Source organism: Tursiops truncatus, chromosome 7 (genome assembly GCF_011762595.2).
Source record: "Tursiops truncatus isolate mTurTru1 chromosome 7, mTurTru1.mat.Y, whole genome shotgun sequence".
Classification (NCBI taxonomy): domain Eukaryota; kingdom Metazoa; phylum Chordata; class Mammalia; order Artiodactyla; family Delphinidae; genus Tursiops; species Tursiops truncatus.
In genome coordinates, this window is record NC_047040.1 from 9,619,656 (window position 1) to 9,632,676 (window position 13,021).

The 13,021-nt window shown below is 43.9% G+C and overlaps 1 protein-coding gene across 1 annotated transcript in view; it reads left to right on the forward strand.

Moving 5' to 3' along the window:
- DNER (delta/notch like EGF repeat containing) overlaps window positions 1-13,021 on the forward strand; it is a 325,355-nt gene that overhangs the window by 117,418 nt on the left and 194,916 nt on the right. Inside the window, exon 2 of the mRNA XM_019923664.3 lies at window positions 11,331-11,645. Coding sequence (XP_019779223.2) covers window positions 11,331-11,645 — 315 coding nt within the window. The remainder of the gene's footprint in view (window positions 1-11,330; window positions 11,646-13,021) is intronic.

The window sequence follows — 13,021 nt, forward strand, 5'->3', positions numbered from 1 at the left end:
CCCTGGCTCCCGTGGCCTCACGTGGCTTCTGTTGCTGGAGGGTCTCTGTGGAATCCTCGTGCTGCTCCACCATCTGGGAGGAACGTCAGGAAGGAACCTTGAGGTTACTTCTGGGCAAAGGCAAGCTGGTGTCATCATCTTTGTCAGAAGCTTCAGGGATATTTCAGGAATGGGAACTCTGGGTGCAGGAAACTCAAAATAGGGATGCAGTTCCTGAAACTCATATAATGTTGTAAATCAACTCACTTCAATAAAAAAGATGGAAAAGGCAAAAAATTAGGGGTACAGTTGACACTGCTCTTGATGGTGTGATCTTTACCAGGGCCTCCTGCCGAGGGCAGCTACCTGTCCATCTCAGGTGACACTGAGGGTGCGTGTCTCAGGTTGTGACACAGGTTACAGAGTTGGCAGATGACAAAGACATTTCCTAGGGGAAAAAAAACGACGTAAACAAAATACGCTTCTTTCGTTTGGTGGGAAACGTCACCCAGAAAGGTGCAATCCTGCACACGTGTGGACGATTCCACCCCAGACTTCAATGAACTAGCTCTTCTCAGGACAGAAGCCACCTCCCCCTATGTCTTCTCTCACGGCCAGTGTGGCTTGCCTGGGTTGAATCCCTGAGACCCCTCACCTTGGCTCTCATTGCTGTGGGCGTGTTACACGCTGTACTCTGCTCTCTCTGACTTTATCTGGGTAGAGCAGCCCCATTTGTCTGTATTCTTGGGGCTCAGACTTCGCTCTTTTGCACATCCCTGAAACTTGGTCAGCTGTTCATCTGGCAGACACTTGCGCCTACAAGTTTTCCTGGGGCTGTTTGAATGAGTGCAGAAGAAACTCTGACCTTTCCCAGCTCTTCACCCTGCCCAGACCCCCTCTAGGGCGGCGTATTTGTACAGGCTCCATGCTCCTGGGCATGCCTTCAGGCATCTCGCATTCTGTGTATGCAGAACTGGATCGTTGAACAGAACCATGAACCAGGGCCTCTGGGCAGGCATCTTCTCTCTCTCTGAGCTGAGGGCACTCACTTCATGTTCTTTCAAAGGTCTGATAAGCTGAGTTTGGGGTCTGTTTAGCCTGAAGCCCTTCACAGCTGACTGGAGCCAGGGTCCCCTCTATTCCTCTGTGTCCTGTGTGGCCTGCCCCCCTCTTCCTGACCCACTGGAAGGTGGCCTCCGACCCCTCTGGCTACCCAAACTGCCCTTGTCAGTGCCAAACGCAGGGTCCCTTTTCCAGTAATCGAGTTATCTTCCTCTAGTGGCCTCTGGCTGTTAGCCACACTCTCCTTCGCAAACCCACTCCTTGACTTAACGAGGTAAAATAAGACCCTTTGGAATATGGGAAGAGGTTACAATTTGGAATCACTCAGTCTTTGGTTCACCTCTCAGCTCTGACACCTACTGTGTGTGACTTTGGACCAGCTGCTTAACTTTTCTGAGCCTTAGCTCCCAGGATAAAGTGAGGATGACATCTATTTCATTGGATTGTTAAGAGCAAATGAGTTGAGACATATAAGGGACCTGGTCCTGTGGGCCCTCAACACATTTTAACTCTTGCCCGTAACTCCTTTTTCCCCTCTGTGAGAATGTTTTCCTGCCTCTTCCAGCCCACCCTTCCCAGCCTCTGTGAGGCCTCACCCTCAGTGATTTTGTGTGTATGCAGTGCCACCCCTCTCCCACCTGCAACATGCTGGTAACTGGCTCATTCCTTCCCCCCCAGCACCAGATCTGTACTGACAGTCTCTTAAGGGCATCCCCTGCTCAGTGTCCCTCAGGCACCCAAATACCTTCCTTCCCCAAACCAAAACCATGACTTCCTGCTCCTTTCAAAACTTCTCTTCTTTCTGAATCCCACGTTTCAGTGAGTGACCTTACCCTTCACCTGCTTGTTCAGGCCAGAATCCCGGGAGTTCCCACGCACAGTCCCTTTCCTGTCTTACCCCCATACCTAATCAGTTAGTCTCCAGCCCTGCCGACTCTCCAGCCCACCTTCCCGTTTCAGTCTATGCTGACCCAGCCCTACGCATGGCCTGCAGCCCTCCTCACCCCGCTGATGGCAGTGGCTTCTTCCCACACTCCTGTGTCTCCAGATTGACCCCCTCAAATGCATCATCCCATCCTTGCTAGAGGGAGTTTTCTAAAATGCTTCATCTGTCATAGCTCTCCTTAGAATTCATTATGGATTTGCCTTCAGAGCCGAAGTCCAATATACTACCAACTGGTCTTCATTGTTTCCAGCAGCCCTCCTTTTAAAACTCCCTGGCAGACACTTCGTGTGTTCTCCAGTTAAATACAACTATTGTAGTTCTCCTCTTACACCACCCATTTTATGTCTCAGGGCCTTTGCAGTTGTTCTTCCTGGCAGGAGCCCCCTTTCCTGCTCTTCTTTCCTTGGGTAGCTCATCTTTAACCCTTGACACTTAACTTCACACAGAAAGACCTCCTGGAGCCCTTTAGTGAGTTCACTGCCCCACTCTTTGTTTTTCATAGCACCCTGTAGGCTTTCATTCTTAGACCTACAATCCACTTGCCATCTATCTATCTGTCTATCTGTCTGTCTATTCCATTGTATGCATTTATGTATTTAGAAATATTTTAGAAACTTATTTTTAAATTAAAAAAATAATATTGAAGTATAATTGACTTATATTAGTTTCAACTGCAATTTGCAATTTAATCTTTGTGTCTGGTGTGTGTGGGGGGAGTCAAGCTTAATTTTTTTCCCCATATGGTTATCGATTTATTGAAAAGACTATATTTATCACACTATTCCAGAAATGAATTGTCCATATATGGTTATTCTGTTTCTTGACATTTTATTCCATTGTCCTAATTACTGCAGCTTTAAAGTTCCTTATTTTTTATAGAGCAAGCCTTCCCACATTGTTCATCTTATTTAGGAGTGTCTGGGCTACTTGGGAACATTTCACACAAGAACAAAAAACACTGTTGTGATTTTCGTTGTAGTTGCATTGAATCTGTAGGTCACTGGGGAAAATTTGAATCTTCTTCGTAAAAAATAAGTGTTCTAATCTCTAACTAGACTCTCCTTCCATTTGTGTATGTCTTCTTTAATTTCTTTCAATACTATTTTATAGCTCCTTGTTGAGGCCATGCGCTTCTTTGGTTTGATTTATTCCTAGGGATTTTTAAAATATTGTAAACAACACCTTTCAAAAGATTTTATTTTTTGTTTCTGCTACATGGAGATGCAATTTTTCTTTTTCTTTTTTAAAAAACCTTTTGACCTTGCATCTAGCAAACCTGCTGAAGTTCCGTATTCTAACTTATCTGCATGCATCGTCACATAGTCTGTGAGTCATGACAGTTTTGTTCCTATTCAATCCTTGTAACTTCTTTTTACCCTTGCCTCCTTGCACTGGCTACGACCTTTAGTGTAGTGTTCAGTGGAAGTGGTGATGGCAAAATCCTTCCTTTGTTCTCGATTTCAGAGAGAACTTTTTCAGCATTTCACCGATAAGTATTACATTCTGAAGGTTTTTCTGTAGATACTCTTTGTCAGAATAAAGAAGTTCTCTTCTCTTCCTAGTTTTCTGAACATCTTCATTTTAAATGGATGTTGAATTTAATAAAATGCTTTTCTTGCATCAGTTGAGATGATCATATGATCTTCATAGGAACTTTCATTCCCATTTTGCTGCAGGCTTCTTTCCGTGAATAGGCAGGAGGTAAAAGTTGACATATTCCCTGTATTCATGACATTGTTGTTTTGTAAAAAAAGTTTGCTGGGATGTATGAGTGTCTGTGATGAGAGATGGGACAAGAATATATGCACTGGAATTTTTCTGTAAGTTTCTGATTCAAGGAACTGGTTTTTGAACGATTAAAAGAAAAAAGAAAAAAAAAAAAGCATTTCATTGAGGCTGGTGTGCCCATGCCAGTAAATGCAGTTGAATGTTATCTCTTAGAATTTAGTTGAATATGGAGAGCGAGCGACAAAGGGTTTGCCAAGTTTCTGAAGAACAGTTATTTAATTTTGATATATCTGCAACGAGCAGGGATTAAAGATTCATCAGTATGAGTATTGACTGTGTGTGTTAGCTGGACTACAGCAAAGGGAGTGCAATTTCAAGATGATTTCTAAAAGTATCAGGGTTTTTTTTTTTGCGGTATGCGGGCCTCTCACTGTTGTGGCCTCTCCCGTTGCGGAGCACAGGCTCCGGACGTGAAGGCTCAGCAGCCATGGCCCATGGGCCCAGCCGCTCCGCGGCATGTGGGATCTTCCCGGACCGAGGCACGAACCCGTGTCCCCTGCATCGGCAGGTGGACTCTCAACCACTGGGCCACCAGGGAAGCCCTAAAAGTATCAGGTTTTAAAGAGATACCATGGAAAAGTTGGAAAATAACTGGACAAGCAGTGGTTTATTTTTAATGGATTCATTTCATGTCAAAAGTTTGAATTCTGCTTGTAATTTCCTTTTAGCCTACTTTCAGATGTGACTCAACCCACATGCAAAAACCAGGACAGGCTGATTTCAAGAAAGTGACTCAGAATTGAAGGGAAAAGTGGACTGCCCAGATTAGTCCTGGAATAATTTTTCAAGTAATTTAGAGTCCCTAATACAGAAGTAAAGAAATACCAAAACACGTGGGAATTAAGCTTATTTAGTGTATTTCACTAAGATACATAGTTCTTGTTCCAGTAAAGTGAATGAGCACTTCTATTATTTGGGTTTGGGAAAAAAAAATTCATGGGATGCATTTCTTGGCCAAGACTACTACTGGCATAAGCACTGTAGTGATTTTTTTTTTTTCGCACATTTTTACTCCTAGTGGGTAAGCAGTTGGTGTTGCAATATAGTTGAGATCTTTATTGAAGAAAGTGGGAAAAATTCCTTTTTAAGACAAAAATACTGTGACAGTTGGACCCCAACAGTGTGCATTTGTCTTTAAGCATGAAGATGACATTTCTAACCAGTGCAGTTCCTGTTTTGGACAAGAAACATGATAGGAAGAACTGAAAGGACATTAGGGTTCTCTGGTCCCATCCCTTCCTTTAACAACTGAGGAGCTTGAGCCCCAGGAACCTTCCTTGCCTGGTCCAAGATCACCCACAAATGGGAGTAGAAGCCCAGGCTTTCTCTGCTGTATCCCAGTGCTTCATGAGCAATTGATTATTATCATTTTTCCAGAAACCCCAAACTCCAAGTTCTGGGGTCTTCTTTGTCCTGGTCCCTCTCCCCCAGCTGGCAGATGCAGACACTCTCCTGCTATCTCAAGGCCCCTGGGGTGGGTGGTTCCTCCCCACCCACCCTCCTCCAGGGTTCCACCTGTCCTCTGTTTAGCCTCTGCAGTGGGCTGTCCATCATTCGCCTCCATATAGTTCAGTTGGGTGGGGGGGAGGGGGAGAATTTCCACATTTCTTCCAGTGCAGGGGAGGTGGAGTATGACCCTTTACTGTGGTCTTTCTTCATCGTGGATTATCCAGATAAGTTATTCCTTTGATAGTGCCACCCTCAGAGTTTTTGATTAGCAGCTTGGGGCGGGGGAATCTGTTTTTTTTTTTGTGTGTGTGTGTGTGGTAATTGGGCCTCTCACTATTGTGGCCTCTCCCGTTGCGGAGCACAGGCTCCGGACATGCAGGCTCAGCGGCCATGGCTTACGGGCCCAGCCGCTCCGCGGCATGTGGGATCTTCCCGGACCGGGGCACGAACCCGTGTCCCCTGCATCAGCAGGCGGACTCTCAACCACTGCGCCACCAGGGAAGCCCAGGAATCTGTATTTTAAAATGTTCCTTAAAGGATTCTGCTGCTCAGACAAATTACTAAAACGATGGTCCATTCTACTTTAAAAAATTTGTATTTGTACTTATACACGTACAAGTGAATATGTAACATTGTGTTTAAAAGTAGTATAAAAATGGCATGATTCTGTACAAATCATTCTGCATATTGCCAGTTTCTTTGTCCTTTTTACCGAGGTGTTTCTCTTTTATTGATATCTAGGAATCTATATTGTAAAGGACTTAGTCTTTTGTAATAGGTGGTACATATTTTCCTCCACCATATTGTTGCCTTTTGACTTTATTTATGGAGTCTTATGGATTTTCAAAACACTTTGATGGAATAAAATGCTTCAATCTGTTCCTTTGAGACAGTGGTTCTCAGCTGGGGGTGGCTTTCCCCCAGGGGACACTGGCAATGTCTGGAGACATTTTTGGTTGTCACAGCTGCCATTGTTGGTGGGAGGGTTCTCTTGGCATCTAGTAAGTGGAGTTGAGGGATGCTGTTCAACATCCTGCAATGTACAGGGCAACCCCTACACCAAAGAATACCCAGCCCAAAGAGTAGTGTACAAGTTGAAAAATCCTGCTTTCAGGCTTTTGTTTCTGTTCCTTACTTAGTAAGTCACCTCTTCTTCCTATAATACTAATATCTGTATCAAAATCTGTATTAAAAGTTCCTTAGGGCTTCCCTGGTGGCGCAGTGGTTGAGAGTCCGCCTGCCGATGCAGGGGACACGGGTTTGTGGCCCGGTCCAGGAAGATCCCACATGCCGCAGAGTGGCTGGGCCCGTGAGCCATGGCTGCTGAGCGTGCGCGTCCAGAGCCTGTGCTCCGCAACGGGAGAGGCCATCACAGTGAGAAGCCCGCATACCGCAAAAAAAAAAAAAAAAAGTTCCTTAATTGATTCTGCTGCTCAGACAGTTTACTAAAACTCCGGCCCATTCTACTTATTTCTTAGTGCCACACACAAACTCCCCCTCGGTTATTTCCCTTCTGTGTCTACACTCCTCTCTCAGTGCCCCGAGGCCACCGTGTCCCTCCCTCCCCGCAGGTGACCTGCGTGGCCTGGGCCAAGTGGCGTGTTCCATCAGCGTTTGTAGGCTCTCCTCCTAGGCTTCTTTGCGTCCGTTTCCTCAGACACTCTTCCCGTTGCTTGGATGACTCTGCCCACTGAACGTGGGTATAAATGAGGGAGGGAGGTGACCCCAGGTTTGCTCTGTGCTCCTCTGGACCCTCTGAAAACAGTCATGTCAATAGGAACCTAAACCGCAGAGCAGGAGCAGAACTTGACATGTTCCACCCCAGCCCCTGGATGTGCGAGGATTGTGTATCCAGTGCAGGCAAGTAACTCGCCCAAGCCGCTCAGCCACCTGCACACCAGGGCCGTCACCAGGATGCTGGCTTCTCACCTGCCTCCATTTTTGCCTAGGAAATTCTTTTCTGCTGTTTCCTTTGTGCGAGCTGCCACTGCCACCTAAGAGATGGTTTCTGAGACCTGCTCGTAAGCTGCTCATTTCATAGCTGCAATCGTCAAGCCCATTCTCTTTTTCAGTGTTAAGAACTTTAACTCAATCAAACACACGATCGTAATGGTTGACACGCATACGTGCAGGGTATTAGCTGACAGTTAGATGGCTCAGGGCACGTCCAAGTTCATGTGTCTTACCCTTTTGTTGGACTGAGAGTTCTTTGAGGGCTGGGACTGGGCTTTCTTTACCCTCCTGACCCCTCTTCTAGGCGTCCTGCCTGGCACGTCATACGTGCCGGATAAATGGCACATGAATTACTGATCAGCCATGTTGAGTTTTCTGTAAAAGTACAGGAGAAGTTGGAACGAAGTCCACCAGGTGTCTAAACTAGCATGGAAGGATCACCAGGAAGGTGGTGATGTTTCTCCCAGGCCCACCATCACCAGGTAAGGCAGAGGAAGGTGTTCACGGGCGGCACTTTGCAGCGACCCTGGTAGCTTTGACGTGTTGTATCTTAACGACCCTGTAAGTGGGCCTCTTTTATACCTGTTTTAAGTTTGACCTTTTCATCCTTCTGTTTGTATGCTGCAGAGGGCACTGGAATTGCCAAAAACATGGGCAGCACTCAGTTTAGGGAAGGAAAACAGGTCACGGCTAAAGTGTCACATGAGACTGCCTTCAAATCATGAGTCCCGGAGCTGGCAGGCACCTTCGCTCTGACCTCACCCTCCTCTATGCACCCCCATAAGCGCTCTTGATTGTAGTATAAATTATTTGACATAGGTGAAAAGTTGAAAGTAAAATGTGAAAAGAATAGTTTTAGCTTAACTCTATGATGTGAAAAAATTTGGTTTAAATAGATGAATTAATCTGATGCAGTGAACATACAGCATTTAATAAGTGAGCTTGTTGGTTACTGTAAGCAAAAAACCATTAACACATAGGCTTTCTCTTTGCTCTTTCTGCTGATATTACAAAGTCTTCATCCCTTTCCCCCCCATCATTAGAAGCTAGAAATTATAGCCAAGAAGGTATCACCTTGAATTTCGAGCATCCCCAAAGTCAGGTCTATTAATTACAATATTTTGCCTCATTATTCATTTTGGCAGTTTGCTTATTTTCTGCTTATAGTTCAAATGTAATGGGATTCAAGGGCAGTAGTAACCTCTGTAACAGGACTTTTTCCCTGTGAGATAAAATACACGTACAACCTTAAAAAAACAACTCAGTAAGCTGTGTACAGAAAAACAGGACTTACAATAAATATTTATGATGCCAAGATTTTGCTTAAAGATTAATGATTGTATTTTATCTTGTATTTGCTGTTAGGCAACTGAAAAGATTGTTTTTTTTTTTTTAATGAAACTAGTCTGAAGTGTTAGAGGATAGAAAGGAAGGTAATTGTCATTGTTAGTGAAGCAGCTAGGCGAAAACCCAAGGAAGTAGCATGAATATGACATGATTATTTTAAAGAAGAGATCAATGATCTCGCAATGCATTTAACACCCTGCTTTGTATTCAGTGCATGTGTGTGTACATGTGTGTCCGTGTGTGCACCATCACAGCATTCACTGTTTTGAGTCCCTTTAGAAATCTATACAACTGATAGTTTAATTTTTAGCTTCTGTCTTCTTTTCTCTACCCAGAGCGTTTCTCCTGGCCTTTGACGTTAGTCATTCCTTATTGAATCCCATGCTCTTCCTGCTTTCCTCTCATCTGTCAAGCCTAGACAGCAGCACTTAGATGGTATTGTTTATCCTCAGCCTGTTTTTCTTCTGGCTATTTATTCCCTCACTTGGTGGAGCTGACTCCTGGGCCTGATGAATTGGGCCTTGCCCTGGGGGCCTACCCTTCCCACCCAGCTGTCTCCACCAGCACCCACCCCGACACTGCCCACGAAGGGACGGACTTCACACAGTGACTCACCTTGATGGTCTCTGAGACTGGCAGTCTCCAGCGGTGGGCTGTGGCGATGGGACAGAAGCCCTGGGGCATCTTTGGCCGTCAGATTGGTGGTCTTTGCCTTGTGGTCTTTGCCTTTTCATTCCCTAAGCTGCGCCATGGAGGTCTGCACTTCCAGAATTGATTTTTGTAATGTTCTCTCCAATTTTTAAAAATAATTTAAATGTATTTCTTTGTTTTCAGGCATGTGTTAAAAGTCTTAATTTGTGACTAGGTCAACCTTCAGATGAGCTGATATCAGAAACCTGGTTTATATGTCCCCTTTATCCTAGCTAATTAAATTCTTCCTCCTTCTTGAGGTGATATCCATTCCACAAAGCCTTCCTAGAAATAAATCCAAAGCACGGGAACAGTATCAGGACTAAAGGAGCAATTCAATCTGTCCCTCATCACACATTGCTTTTCAGATGTTGATTGATCTGTCTTTATTTTTCCAGTGCTTTTTTAAAGAAACTCTACCATGTTTTCTGTGTTCCTCAACATGCTGGGAATAGAGCTGTGAACATGGCAGATAAGTCCATGCACTGACGGGGCTCACGTGTCTTTGGGAAACAAAAAAGGGATTTATTTTAGATTTCACGGTGAGGGAAGGCTTCTCGGAGGAGATAACATTTGACTAGAGAACTTTGTGAAATGAGGTAGAGAGCCATGCAAAGTCTGAGAGAAAAGCATTCCAGGCAGAGGGCCCAGCAGGTGCAAAGGCCCTGGGGTGGGAATGACCTTGGCATAGTGCAGGGACATAAAGAAGGTGAAGGGGGTTGAATGTAAGGGAAGAGGATAAAGTGTGGGAAGAGAGGACCTCAGGGATAGGAAGGGGCCAGATCAGGGAGGGCTTTGTCTGCCGTGGAAGGAGTTTGGATTTTACTTTGAATTGATAAAGATTGTAAATATTTTAAATTATTTAGGCTTGAAATATGTTCTTCAGATACCAATCCATCTACTCTTAGCTGAGATTTTGTGACGGTTTTGCCAAGTGACAGCATAGAATTAACAATGTGGTGTTTTTGGAGCTTCATTTTATTCAATCCCAAATCTCTTAATCTTCCTAAAGGAGTTTGCTGGAAATTGTGTGACAAGGATCATTAGCAGAACGAGTAGCTGGTTTTCCAGGCAGAATTCTATCCATGTGTGTTTAAGTACGAACTCACTTCAACAAGAGAAATTGAAGGTCCCATTTCTCTGTTGTCTATTATTCACTCAATTCTGTTACCAGCCCTGAGAAACCAGGGTCTAATTTTCTGTTATCACAGAAGCAAATGATAACTGAATAAGCTCTGTGAACATGCCTGAACCCTTGGGCTGTCTGGAGAGAAGCATTGTTACGCTGCTTCATTTCACATTGTTTTTGTAGCATCTCCAGGTAATAACAAATGGCAAGTCAGAGGTCAGCAAAGGACTCAGCGATAAACGCTTTCCTTAGAACATGAGCACAATTTACAGATACGCAACTGAAATTTTATCTTCCACATCCAGCAGGGTAACATTTCTCTGTAATCACCTTCCAAAATAATCAGGTAGAAACTCTCATAGAACTCTGCTTAATGTAAGTCACCACCATGCTCCCTTCTAGCATGCAATTGTCACGCAGGCTGATCCTTTTGGAAGCTTTTAATTAAATAACATCACCTTAAAGAGAATTGTTCATCAGGTCGGAAATTGGAAGACGTAGGTAAGTGCATCTGTAGGGGGGATAAACTAGGCAGTCATTTCTCATGAGGGAACCTTGCTATGAATGGTCCAGGATGTGAAGGAGGAGATTTCAATTTAGGTCCCTAGTAATCAGTTAACTGGCAGCTAGAAATATCAAAGTTGGCATATTCCTAAGGAGCCTCAGTTTTAACTATTTTTGCCTTAGAAAATTCCTCTAAGTAAGTGTTCCTGAAATCAACATTATTTAGGGCCTTGGGGTGGGGGAGGCTCTTCCCCACTAACTACATACTTCCTTGTTGGACGCCTGTTATCTATGGAAGGGTTAATGTTGGGATGACCTTGGGAGGCCCCCCTGCCCCAAACAGCACAAGTAGTTAAAAATGCACATTCCACAGGAATTGCGTTTCTGTTCGAGCAGCAACCCTGAGCCACGGAGCTCATTTGCCAGAGACCGCGCCACTTTCCTTATGAGGGAATAATTGACCCATTTATGGTCTCGTTGCAGCTTGTTGCGGATCCTTGTGCCAGCAACCCGTGTCACCATGGCAACTGCAGCAGTAGCAACAGCAGCAGCAACAGCAGCGACGGCTACCTCTGCATTTGCAATGAAGGCTATGAAGGTCCAGTCTGTGAACAGGCACTTCCCAGTGTCCCCGTCTCTGGCTGGACGGAGTCCATGGCACCCAGACAGCTTCAGCCTGTCCCCACCACCCAGGAGCCTGACATAATCCTGCCCCGCTCTCAGGCCACCATCACCCTGCCAACGTGGCAGCCGAAAACTGGGCAGAAAGTTGTAGAAATGAAATGGGATCAAGTGGAGGTGAGAACATTTTAGTGCATGTGCTTTTATGGAAGAAACCAGTACAGTTAAAATAATTCCAGTGTTTCTGATATCAGCTATAAAAATGCAAGACCTTGAAGTTACATATTGAACAAAAGATACGCCTAACTGTTTTTCCTTTCTGCCCTTGTGTGTAGGAAATCTCTCTTGGTTGCGTAAATGGGACGTTTCGGTTATGATTGTTTTGTGAGCATAAAAAGAGTAAGCAAGAGAAGCAGATGAATGAAATTATTTCCTGGAATGATAACCACATACATTTCTGTGAGATCATCTTAGATTTGGGGACAGGCAGCTCAATGAAGAATATTATAAATGAACATATTACAGCCCCTCCATTATTGACCTAATTTTCCTTCATGGAATTTTATGCTCCAGTTTTTGGTTGTCTGTTATTGTTTAGGTTCTCTCGGTGGTAAGTTGCAGCACTTCAGTGGGATTTAGAAAAAAAAAATGCCATCACTGATTTTTAAAAATATTTTGGCAGTGCATTCGAGAATGAGATTTCCAAATTTTGTTCATTTTGGCAACAGCAAATTCTGTTCATTGAATCTTGTCCAGTCTGGGTTTGGCTTATTGGATTTTCAAGCTCATCAAAAGTCCCATTCTGAGGATTTTCCAGCAGACCTTTAAAAGATGACATAAAGTATAAGTTTGCTAGCTAGAAGAATAGAAGAACAAATACAAAACCTGAGTTTGCGGTAACGTTGATAAAGTGTCATTCCACCCCATATCTTGTCCATTATATGACTTCCATGTAGACCTGTGGTTGTATATTATTACAGGTTTTGTAGCTTAAATGAAAAAAAAAACCTATATAGATCTTTGTGTAGCATTTTTAGAGCCGAAGAATATGTCTAGAAATTTCGATTATTGTTATAAAAGAGGTAAGGCAGCATTTCTTGTTTGATGTTTCTGGGTGATTTTAACCAGTTGACCCACTTTTTTTTTTCATTGCCACACAATTTGTGAAGACCCCATCCAGACCACAGGGCAGTGTTTTTATCCTGTCTAAAAAACTGTGAACTTGTTCTGATTTCAGATTTGTAATGGATGTTTTGAAGTTAGGATTTTAATATCTCTTTGCTGGATGACTCACTTCTTGAATGTGAATTAGATTTGGTCCCATGTTTATCAAGGAAGCGTCCTTTAAAGAAAATTTCTCCCCAGCCAACCGTTTCAACCTAGTTATTCAAAGGCATGCTATCCTACAGCAGGTAAATGTAAAAATGAATTGCCTCATATTCGTGTCATGCGGTTATTTCATAGGCTGTTCAAGAAGCAGGTTAAAAGTGCCAGAGGAACACGTGAATATATTTCTGGACAATAAATTCTACATGTTGGGAGTGGGGTGAAAG